The 12748-nt window shown below is 44.2% G+C and overlaps 1 protein-coding gene across 1 annotated transcript in view; it reads left to right on the top strand.

Moving 5' to 3' along the window:
- The window catches only part of TMPRSS15 (transmembrane serine protease 15), a 183245-nt gene that overhangs the window by 161153 nt on the left and 9344 nt on the right, over positions 1-12748 (top strand). The window contains exon 24 of the mRNA XM_030205046.1: positions 748-843. Coding sequence (XP_030060906.1) covers positions 748-843 — 96 coding nt within the window. The remainder of the gene's footprint in view (positions 1-747; positions 844-12748) is intronic.

The raw sequence follows: 12748 nt of genomic DNA, 5'->3' as shown, positions 1-12748 counted from the left end.
CTGAGGATCCATTCCCTCGGAACAGGATTCCTTTATGTTTATGTTTAGAAGGTCTCCAGTTCATACAGACTCATCTAAAGCATACAGACTCATCTAAAGCATTTTCATTGTGGGTGTCCTCAAAATTTGACTGGCTGTGGGGTCCTCAGAACAGGTTTGGGGTTCTTCATCTGTCTTTCACATGATGTTCACTACTGGCCTTATTCTGAGCCCACAGTGGACATCACCAAGCAAAATCTTTGTGTGCATCTAGCTACTTCTCAAACATTTCAGTAACATCTGCAGATTGCCGGGGAAATCCTCACACCAGTGCATGATTCATACAAGTTAGAGATACAGGTTTTTGCATAAGTAGGGATGCCAATGCTGAAAAGGGATGTATCATTCTATGAATAATACATACCTAAAGGAAGACTCTGGACTCTTATTATTCATAGGACCTCACATTTAAAACGTACTCCTTTGAATGAGTTTTGGGCCATATTTACAAACAGGATGACCCAAGATAGAATATTTAACAGCTTGGATCAATTACCATGTTTATAAAATGTGAAGATCTTTTGCCATATTTAGATGCATCTTATGTTACATTTTATAGTATTTATAACACACACTCTAGTATCAAAGAATTACCCAAACACAATTAAATCACTGCTTCACTAAATATGACACTTTTCAAACTTATGCTATTTTTATGCACAGAATGTGTGTTTTGATATACTGAATGGAAGGTTCCTGTTTTAATAGATTACATCCAGCCCATCTGTTTACCAAAAAAACAGCAGGAGTTTTTGCCAGGAATGAATTGCTCTATCGCTGGCTGGGGAAGAACAGATTATCAAGGTACTAGTAAAAAAGGCCCGTTTCCGAAACCAATGAAACGGGCGCTAGCAAGTGGCTTTTTTTTTTGTGTGTGTGTATGTGTCACAGAGTTATTTTGTGTGTGTGTGTGTGTGTGTGTGTGTGTGTGTGTGTGTGTGAGGGTGCGGTGTGTGTGCAGGTTGTTGATGTGTGTCTTTTTTTGTTTTGTTTTGTTTTTTGCTTGGGGGTTGGGGGATGTGCTGTGCTGTGCTGGCAAAGTGGGTTGGATTGGTGTGTGGCTTTGAGGGTGTGTTTCTGTTGTGTTGTGTGTGTGTGGTTTTGTCTGTCATGGAGGTTTGTGGAGGGGGGTCTTTCTGTTGGTGAAATGTAAATGTGGTTGTAGGGGGGTCAGCCTTTGCTGAGTGGTGGATTGTTTTTTCCAGGTTTTTTTTTTGTGTTGTGCTGAGGCAGCAGTGTTGTTTTACATGGGCGGAAGGTAGAGGAGCACGTTCTTGGTCTGTCGGTATTTTTTGGCTATTTCAGGGCTGCTGTAGGGGAACACTGGAAGAGAAATGTGCTGTGGGAAGCAGCGCCGTCTTTTCCCATTGGGCTGGGGTTCTGGGCATCCTGGAGGTGGGTGACGGCTTGCCTAAGGACGGGGATGGTTGTTTTAAGTTGGCGGAAGGGAGAAGAGCACGTTCTCGGGCCGTCGGGGGGTGATCCGGTATGTTTGGTCCATTTCAGGCCGGCTGCAGGGAATGCTGGAACATTTATGCGCAGCAGGTATCAGCGCCGTCTTTTTCCGGGTGCTCGGGGAATCCCCGAGGTGGGAGACAGCTTGCCTGAGGCTGGGGATGGTTGGGCACGTCCTTGGCCGCTTCGGCAAAAGGGGAAGAGGAAGGGGGTGGGGAGTTACCTGCAGCTGCCTGAGAAACCATGTATTCTTTGTTTGTTTTGTATTATTAGTTTGCATTTCTGTTGAAGAAAGAGTAGATGCCTTTTGAATTATGGTGGTGGTGCGTCGGTGTGCGGTTGTTTCGTTAGTTTGGCAGCCAGTCTCCAGCGATTCCTAGGCAGGGAAGGAGTACTCCTCCCCCTACCTTGGTCGCTGTTTGCTGCTGGCTGGGTCGTGGGTAATCCTTCCAGCAGGGCCGCAGCTTGTCCTGTTCGCCCACGTCCCAGATGGTGACGGGCACGTTGTTTTCCGGCTCCTCCGACTCCATGTCAAGCGATCCCAATTATAGTCTTTGCTATAGGCCCTCTGGCACTCTTCAGTACTGGCATTAGGCATTTAAACATTTCTCCCCCCCCCCCCCCCCCGGTCTATTTTTGCACATATCCACAGCAGGAATATTCTTCTCTCGTTCCAGCAGTGGTTCTGTGCTCTCCGTGCTGCACAGATAATGAGCCATTCTGCTGGGGAATGTTCCTCCCTTATTTGTCACGTAGTTTCCTCTGATTGGTCCGTGTTACGTTGCCTAGTGTTGCCTGGGAACGGTGTTGTGATGGTCCTTTGTATTTCAGAATGTTGAGGGTGTTTTTTCTGATTGGTCCGTCATGCGAGGGCGGGGCAGAGAGACATGGTCAGTGTTGTGGCTTCACCACCATGAATCCATGAACCCTTCAGGGAGTGACTGAGTGACTTCAGAACGTTGTCTTCAGAACGTTGAGGGTGAGTTTTATTATAGTAGATTATGTCCCTTCCTTCCCTCCATATACGCTTAACCACATCTATCTCCATACATACAGTCAACAAACTGTGCAGCATTACAATTGTGGTAGAATTGATGGTAGCAAATTCTATGGTTTTGCTGAAGAGCCTGAGCGAAAAGATTGGGGCATCATTGGATGGATTTTCATGAGCTAAAGCCTGAAGGAATAGCTTTACATGCTAAGTTCTCATGCACCAGGGGCTTCTTTTACAAATGACTATTGCCACCATAACAAAATATGGGAGTATATCCTTATTAAATGGGGCTATTGGGTCATACAAAGCAATCAGAGCTGTACATGAGTTCGGCCTCATGTCTGAAATTAAGATGGAACCTAGCTTACATCTTAATGACCACAATCAATTCAAATTACTTCATAAGCAGGAGGGTTAAAGGAACCAGTTACCGCAACCTTTCCTTAATAGAATTGTTCTTTAGGTCTAAGTAATTTGTAAGACAGATGAAACTGAAGATATTTTCATGTGCACTTCATTAGATGTACTGAAAACCACATAAACTAATCTCCAGTATAAAAGATAGGTTTCTAGTCTTCAAATGTCCTAAGCTATATAAATGTGTGACGAGCTAGAAATATTCAGCTCATGGCGTTGCTTCTTTTGCTGCAGGCAACAGATAATAGAGAGGGAGGGGAGGGGTAGTCTAGTGGCTAATGCAGTGGCCTGAGAACCTGGAGAACTGGGTTCAATTCCCACTGCTTCTCCCTGTGATTCTTGGCTGGTCACCTAAACCTCCATTGTCCCAGGTACAAATTAAGTACCTGTATATACTGTAATATGTAAAACACTTTGATTGTAACTGCAGAAAGGTGGTACAACAAATCCCATCCTCTTTCCCTACATCTTGGAATCAATTCTATAAAGTGCACCAAAACACAGTGCACTGAGTGTGAATTCTATAACAGCACCTGGGCACCCAGAATCCATTATAGAATACTACAATGTCAGTATTTATATGCTAAACTAAAATAATACCAGGGAGCAAGTTTCCACTACAGACAGTTATTCTTAATGTAAATAAAGGAAACAAGTCATAATGTAAGCAAGTCTAAAACTTTTTTTTTCAGGAGGAAAAAGCCTCAAGAAGCACCTTGTCCACTAGTGAAGCAGGTAAGGGCTAGGACTTCTTCATCATAGGCAAAAAAAAACCTCCTGCTGTTACTAGCTTGCCTTCTTGCCTTAATACTCATAAGGAGCTACAATTGGAAAGATATATAAGGTAGTCTTCCTCTATATTAATTTTAAGGAGAGGTACTTAGCTCAAAAAACGTAAATTTCTTCGAAGCTCCTCCCTGTTTCTGACCGTCAGAAACACGGAGGAGCTTCGAAGAAAGTTGCGTTTTTTTAGCTAAATACCTCTTCTTAAAATTAACATAGAGGAATAAATAGAAGAAGACTACCGTATATATCTTTCCAATTGTAGTTCCTTATGAGTATTAAGGCAAGAAGGCAAGCTAGTAACAGCAGGAGGTTTTTTTGCCTATGATGAAGAAGTCCTAGCCCTTACCTGCTTCACTAGTGGACAAGGTTCTTCTTGAGGCTTTTTCCTCCTGAAAAAACTTTTCAGACTTGCTTACATTATGACTTGTTTCCTTTATTTACATTAAGTATTTATATGCTACCATCTAGCATGTTAAAATACCATGTCAACAGCAGGTGTAAATGTGTGCACCTAAATGTAGCACTTTAACATATAGTTGACAGTATTTTATAACTTACACGAGTAAATGAGTGACATGGCTCTGCCCCGCCCAAGCATTTTCCCTATGCACACCCCCTTGCATTATACGCTATGCAACTTATGCACTACAGTTACAGAATACCGCTGAGCATATACCCAGCACTTCCATGTGTAAATGCTACATTCGTGTATGTAAGTGCTAGCATTCTGTAATCTTAGCGTGAGAATATCATTTACATTTTAGGCACTAAAGGTTACAGAATCAGAGGGCTTGTCTCAACAGATAAGCTGCAATGCTGTGGGGAAAGGAGCTTTGCTACCACACTCCCTCCCTGCTGAAACCTATGGTGCTTCTCTGCCACTTAGAAGTGAATCCATGGACACTGGACTCTCCCCTCTACTGTGGATATCATTACAGGTTGCCCTTGAAAGACAACCTGCCATTATCAGCCATTATCAGCATGTAATTGTTAGCCCCTATGTTATAGAAATACCCCCTTCCTAAGAGGGCAAGTTTTCAAGGGGATGCCTCTTAAGAGGACAAGTAGGCTCTTCCATAGGCACTATTATATAAAGAGACATAAAGGGCAATTGTAGAACCTAGGCATGCACATTTATACATGGTTCTAGGTCAGTTCCCACCTTTATAGAATAGGTTTCAAAAAGGCACCCTGTTGTAGAATCACCCTCTAAGCCACATTCAAAACCTACCTAGCTGGCTAGAAATGCACTATGCTGCAGAAAATCTGGCAACAAATCCAGGGGAGGGAGAGAGGTCCCTAACCCAAGTCCCTGAAGAAAGCTGGTCTGAAGCCCACGGCATCGGGCGAATCTTAATATTCAGGGGAGAGCAGTCTTTCAGCATGAGTATGAATGTAAAGCGAATATCTTCATGGAGCCATTAGCGTTTGATGACACTGGGCTCACAAGTTTAGCGTATAGTTTCTTTATTCCATTTTATATAAATCTGATTGGTTTTTTGAAGCTGGCTTATGTGACAAATTGCTGTGCATTTGGATTAAGATAGATTAAGGGCACAACGGCGCAAGCACTAAGCAATAACAGCACTTTGGTATATACAAAATCACAAGGAGAGTGAGCTACCCAATGAATGAAGTGCTATGTTTCATCTAATAGTGGTCTAGCGACTACCATGTGGGTGTTTATTTTTCTGAGGGAGCTCCTCTTACTGTATCAATAGTGATTTTTGTATCAGCATGTTTTCCTTGTTCTTAGTTTATCACATTTATGTCTTTACCAGAGAAATAAGGGTTTTGTTATTTTTGCAGAAAATCTGGATGCATTTTGTCTGAGCAGCAATTTTCCCATATAAAATTTTAACCAAGCAGAGAGTTAGCCAACCAGTCTTTTTGAACACTGATTTCAGTTTTTTTTCCCTTATGTTTGGGACATGCCCAGAATATGCTAATTTGGAAGTTTTAGGAAGTCCTATGGGGGTTCAAGAGGAAAGTGAGTTTTGTTGGTAGGGAATTTGGTTTTTGAAGAGTATTTCTTTTTATTTAAAGAAAATGTATATGTAATTATGCTAATATGAGTGGCATCTAAAATGTGGCGTATGCTAATATGAGTGGCATCTTAAAAGTGGCATAAAGCAGCATTTGGTAGTTTTTCTCACAAAAACATCCAAATCAGTTTTTTGAAACCTATTTTTCTGATGCTTTTCTATGCTGTTCTTCAGCAGTGCATCCAAATCTCAAGGGGGCATATCAGGGCCTTGGTAAGGGCGGGATTTGGGCATTTTTCAGCCATAATGGAACAAAACAAAACCATCCAGGACTAAAACTAAGACATTTTGAGCTAGACTTGTTTTTATAATGAATAAGGCACAAAAAGGTGCCTTAAATGACCACTGGAGGGAATCAGGGGTGACCCCCCCCCCAGTGGTCACTGACCCCACCCCCCAAAAATGTGTATAAAAATATTACCAGCCTTATGACAGCCTCAGATATTAAAGTCAGGTCTATTAAAGCAGCATGCAGGTCCCTGGAGTGGTGTAGTGGTCGGTGCAGTGCACTATGGAGTGGGGGACTCAAGTCCTTATCTCCCTCTACCTGTCACACTTGTGGTGGAAACTATGACCCTCCCAATGTCCTCAAAACCCTACTATACCCACTTATAACACAAAAGGGCTATTATAGTGGAGGTAGTGGTTTTGAATGGGTTTTGGAGGGTCAAGAGACAAGATAAGGGAGCAAAGGTGAGATGTATACCTAAGAGCATTTTTATGAAATGTACAGTAATGCCCTCTAGGGTGCCCCAGGGGGGGGAAGATGTTTTTCTTTTTTGAAAATGACATTCTTTCCTATTCATATTTTGGACTTTTGTGCAAAACATCCAAAATCGGACTTAGACATCATATTGAAAATGCCCGTGTGGAGTAAGTATATAGCAGTGTGCCTATATTTAGAGGCCTACTTTCCTTTTTAGAATTCTAGTGTAACAGTGAAAATATGCACCTATAATTTTGGCAGTAGCACTTACACCAGTGATAGAGCTGGCGTAATTGTTTGCACCTACATGCCAGAGATACACGTGTTCTGTCATTTACACATGAAAATGTGAGTCCCGCCCATGCACTGCCAGACTGCACCAATGTGTATACACATCTCTAAAATGTGCACTATGTTAGTGCACCTTTCAGAGGATAGTGCTTAGGCAGAATTGTGGCATTTACATGTCTATGTGCACAAATACACATGTACAGGGTGAGGCAAGAAAGGTAACCCACCATAAATTTATGCTGTTTTATCAGAAACCGCTTGGAATTTCAAAGTGAAATTTTACAGCTTTATTTGTTGTTACTATCTACGTTTATGTGCAGAGTGGAATAAGATTATCTTTAAACATGGTGAAGTTACAGACTTTTTATTGTGACCATCCAGCAATTTTTGCATGGTTCAAAAATGTTTGCACTGTAAAACTACAATTATTTGGGGAAAAAAAAGGGTACCAACTTATTGTTAATGATGTCACAGTGATGTAGACTTTTGTCTGTACAGAGCAGTGTTGGAGTCCTATCACAAACTCTACCCAGAGCTGCAAACAATTGCCAAACTCAAGGAAGCACTGCAGATGACCTGGGACAGCCTGCCACAGTGATCAATCAAAAAGGCTGTTAAGAACTTCCCAAAGTGACTGAAGCTGGGGGTGGATAATTTGAACATTCACAGTGACTGCAAAATTCTGACACATTGTTAATTGCATTGTTTGAATGATGTCATCAACATGGGCATTCGGCACTCAGCACTGATCCCTTCGCCTGCTGAGCGCCAAATAGTGCTTTCTTTGCCTTTCAAACCCTTCTTCACTACTCCTACCTACCCGCCCCTTTTCCCATTAACTCTTCGTTCTCCTATCCTTTCTTTCTGTTCCTACTCCTCCCTCCCCTCCCCCATTCTTCATGGGCCTTCAGCCCGGTTGTAATCGGCCCCCCTTTAAGGGGTGGGCCTTTCCATATTCCTGTGTTTTAGCTTGAACATTTTCAACCTGCAAAAATTGCTAGGTGGTAACACTAAAATGTCAGTAACATCAACATAGCTTAAGATAATTAAATGTTGTTTAATAGCAATATATAAATATGATGACTAAATAACTATCCTGCTTATAATCGAAATAGAAAAACGCCTATATTGTGACCCAAATCGGGAGATAGACGTTTATCTCACAAAATCGAATAAAGCGGTATAATCGAAAGCCGAATTTGGACGTTTTTAACTGCACTCCGTCGCGGATGCGGACAAAGTTGATGGGGGCGTGTCGAAGGCGTGGTGAAGCCGGAACTGGGGTGTGGTTATCGGCCGATCAGAGATGGGCGCCTTTTGCCGATAATGGAAAATATGCGTTTGTAGCGAGAATTTAGGGCACTTTTCCTGGACCCTGTTTTTCCACGAATAAGGCCCCAATAAGTGCCCTAAATGACCAAATGACCACTGGAGGGAATCGGGGATGACCTCCCCTGACTCCCCAAGTGGTCTCAAACCTCCTCCCACCACAAAATATGCCGTTTCACAACTTTTTATTTTCACCCTCAAATGTCATACCCACCTCCCTGGCAGCAGTATGCAGGTCACTGGAGCACTTATTAGGGGGTGCAGTGGACTTCAGGCAGGTGGACCCAGGCCCATCCCCCCCCACCTGTTACACTTGTGCTGGTAAATGAGAGCCCTCCAAACTGCCCCCCCAAACCCACTGTACCCACATGTAGGTGCCCCCCTTCACCCCTTAGGGCTATAGTAATGGTGTAGACTTGTGGGCAGTGGGTTTTGAGGGGGATTTGGGGGGCTCAACACACAAGGGAAGGGTGCTATGCACCTGGGAGCTCTTTTACCTTTTTTTTTGTTTTTGTAGAAGTGCCCCCTAGGGTGCCCGGTTGGTGTCCTGGCATGTGAGGGGGACCAGTGCACTACGAATCCTGGCCCCTCCCACGAATAAATGTCTTGGAGTTATTCATTTTTGAGCTGGGCGCTTTCATTTTCCGTTATCGCTGAAAAACAAAAACGCCCAGCTCACAAATTGTCGAATAAAACATGGACGTCTATTTTTTGCGAAAATACAGTTCGGTCTGCCCCTTCACGGACCCGTTCTCGGAGATAAACGCCCATGGAGATAGACGTTTCCATTCGATTATGCCCCTTCACGTTTCCTAAGGTGCGCTATGGGCGCGTTAGAGTTTTTAATGTGAGTAAATGGTTTACGTACGTATAATGCTAACATGCCCACATCCTATATAATAAAACGCACCTCCAACGTTCTGAAGCTGGCAGCGTGGACAAAAACCTTGAAGCATTCGTGCTTCGGTATCCATCTTCTCAAAAGACGACGTCTTCCGACAGTGGCCAATCACAACATAGGAGTGCGAGCGACCTGCAGCTGCACATGAACAACGTCCGCTATCAGCACGAGACCAACCTGGTGCGTTTCGCGCACTTCAAACCTATCGGCCTGCTAGGCGCACTGCGTACTTCCGCGAAAGTCAAAACCATGAGGCCCCGCCCCTGCCGCCCTAGCCGCAATGCCACGCCCCCCAGGTCCAACGACAGCAGCACAAGGCCAAGCCCCTGCCGCCCTCACGCAGCGCCACCCCAGGACGAACAACAGCAGCACGAGGCACCGCCTCTACCGCTCTCACCACAACACCACACACCCACAGGTCGCCAGCAGAAAAAGAAAACAAGTTGAAAACTCGGGGGTCGTACTGGAAGGGAACGCAATGCACACAATGATGTGGTTGTAGAATATTTAAATATCAAGAATTATTGTATTAGTCAAGTGGTATTGGCAGTTTATACATTTACTAGTAAAAAAAGCCCGTTTCTGAGACCAATGAAAGGGGCGCTAGTAAGGTATTTGTTTTCTGCAATTAATGTTTTGAATGGGATATTTAGCATAATTGTGTTGTCATGGTAATGATTAATTTACATTTTTGTGTTGTGTGTAATATATATATTTTTTGTAAAAAAGGCCCATTTCTGAGACCAATGGAACAGGCGCTAGTAAGGTATTTGTTTTCTGCAATTAATGTTTTGAAAGGGTTATTTAGGGTAATTGTGTTGTCATGTTAATGATTAATTTACATTTTGGTGTTCTAATATTTTTTTTTATTTGTTTTTTTGTTGTGTTGGTTGTAATGTTATTTGGTGGCACACTTGTTGTTTTCTGTGTGTCCAGTGTTCTGCTAGAAATGAAATGGGCAGTGTCACAATTCTCATGTATTTGCAATTATTTATTGTAGTACTCTGTTAGGAGACAGTAAGTCTGACAGTTACATGAAGTTAGTATGTGTGTGTCTAAGAGTGATGCATGGGAAGGAGTATGTGTGAGAGAGAGATAATGTGTGGATAGGGGGCATGTGTGGCAATCTGTGAGGTAGCATCAATGTGTGTGTGTCATAGAGTGTGTGTGTGTGTGTGTGGGTGTGTGTGTGTGTGTGTGTGTGTGTGAAAATGAGAGAGGGTTGTGTTGACTTGGAGGTTGGGGGGTGAGTGTCTGTGTTTGTGTCAATTTGTGTGTGTGTCTCAGAATGGTTGGAGAGGGGGTGGGGTGGTGAACTGAGAGGGTGTGACGGGGGAGAGATTGCCCTGCTTATAATCGAAAGAGAAAAACGCCTATATTGCGACCCAAATCGGGAGATGGGCGTCTTTCTCCCGTGGGCGCCCAAATCAGTATAATCGAAAGCCAATTTTGGGCGTTTCCAACTGCAATCCGTCGCGGAAATGGGTAAAGTTGACGGGGGCGTGTTGGAGGCGTGGTGAAGGCGGAACTGGGGCGTGGTTATCGGCCGAGGAGAGATGGGCATCTTTAGAAGATAATTTTAAAAAAGGCGTTTTTACTGCGATTTTGGGTCACTTTTTGGACCTTTTTTTTCACGAACAGGTCCCAAAAAAGTGCCCCAATTGACCAGATGACCACTGGAGGGAATTGGGGATGACCTCCCCGGACTCCCCCAGTGGTCACTAACCCCCTCCCACCAAAAACCCCCCACTTTACAAACTTTTTTTCCAGCCTCTATGCCAGCCTCAAATGCCGTACCCACCTCCATGACAGCAGAATGTGTTCTATCCTCTGACAGCCTATCCCTGGTTCTGATGTGGCTCTCGGGTGAGTGTGACACCTTTTCTGCTAAGGGCACTGCAGAGTCACATCAGCAATGCATTGTGGTGGGCGTAGGGTATTGGGCTCCGTGATTCCACTAGCTTGTGGCAAATGCTCACGATGCTGGTAGTTGGTAGGCTCTACTCCCAGGGTGCTTTTCCCCCTGCTTACTGGGTCAGAGTGTGCCCTGTTTTGTTTCCGGTAGTCCATGAGGTAGTGGCCATTTTTGTAAGCCAGTTTTAGATCCCTTTCACGTGTTAGCCAAGTTACAGAACTTAGTTCTTACCTTGAATGTAGCTGAAAGAGGGCATTGTACAGCATTCTGCCAGCTCTGACCTACTGCTCATCTCAGTACCAGGGAGACTCGTTGCCAGTGGGGCACAACCTCTGATCTGCAGTTAACTGTGAGTAAGCGTGCTTATTCCAATAAAGGACGTTTTCGGAGAGATTAGTCTTCAGGTGTCAACTGGTGTGCCAATGTTATATAGCAGCAACAAGTCCTAGAGGCCTGCGTGTATGCAGGTCCCTGGAGCACTTTTAGTGAGTACCGCAGTGCACTTCAGCCAGGCGGACCCAGGCCCATCCCCCCCTAGCTGTAACACTTGTGCTGGTAATTGGGAGGTCTGCAAAACCCACTGTACCCACATGTAGGTGCCCCCTTAACCCCTAAGAGCTATGGTAGTGTTGTACATTTGTGGGTAGTGGGTTTTGGGGGAGGTAGTTGGGGGTTGGGTGCTCAGCACCCGTGGTAAGGGAGCTATGCGTGTGGGAGCATTGTCTGAAGTCCACCGCACTGACCTCTAGGGTGCCCAGTTGGTGTCCTGGCATGTCAGGGGGGCAAGTGTACTACGAATTGTGGCCCCTCCCACAACCAAATGGCTTGGATTAGGACGTTTTTGAGCTGGGCGTTTTTAGTTTCCATTATCACTAAAAAAAACAAACTCCCAGCTGAAAAACGTCCATTTTTTCGAAAATACGGTCTGTCCCGCCTCTTCATGTACCCGTTTTCGGACATAGACGCCCATGGAGATAGGCATTCACATTCGATTATGCCCCTCTGAGTGTCCATGTCTCCATGTTGCGCATGAGTGTTTGTGTGTGAGAGTTTTTTTTTTTGGGGGGGGGGCGGTGGTTGTGTGTGTGAGTGTGAGAGACAAAGATCATGTGTGTCACAAAGATATATTTTTGTGTGTGTGTGTGTGTGTGGAAGTGATAGAGGGTGGTGCAAAGAACACTGTTGCTGGGTACCCATGATCCAAATTGGCCACCATCAGAAACAGGATAGGATGTTGGGCTTAACCTTGGTCTGAGTGAGCATGATTTTTCTTCTGTTTATATTGTAGTTTGCCAGTAGGATTTCAATCCTCTGGCAGAAAAGCAAAAGAGTGGAATGAGACAGGGAGAGAGACAGTGGGAGGGGACCAAGGTAGGAGGAAGAGCGAGAAATGAGTGGAGGGGTTGAAAGGAATGGAGAGTGCAAGGGAGGGTGAGGAAGTGAGAACAATTAGGTAGGGGAGAGTGCATGGAGGGAAGTGCACGATGTTTATATGCCAAGTGAGAAATTTCCCCCATACTCACAGATACCCCACCTTCCCATATACACCCCCCAACACCTCCCATACAACCCACAGATAGCCCTTGTGACTCTGCCAATGTATAAACTGCCAATACCACTTGACTAATACAATAATTCTTGATATTTAAATATTCTACAACCACATCATTGTGTGCATTTGATTTTACAATCTTTATTATGGAAACCACACTTATCTAACCATAAAACACTCTCTATCCCACACTCTCACAGTGGTCTCTCCTTATTATACATTTCCCAAATCGCTCATCCCCAGTACCATTCAACAAAACCAGCTGTAGCTCATCTCACAGTGTTCCAGACTTCCAACATAATAACCCGTTTCAACACT

The sequence above is a fragment of the Microcaecilia unicolor genome, chromosome 5 (assembly GCF_901765095.1).
Source record: "Microcaecilia unicolor chromosome 5, aMicUni1.1, whole genome shotgun sequence".
Classification (NCBI taxonomy): Eukaryota; Metazoa; Chordata; class Amphibia; order Gymnophiona; family Siphonopidae; genus Microcaecilia; species Microcaecilia unicolor.
Note: the sequence above shows the minus strand (reverse complement) of the source record. Positions and strands in the feature narration are given on the sequence as shown.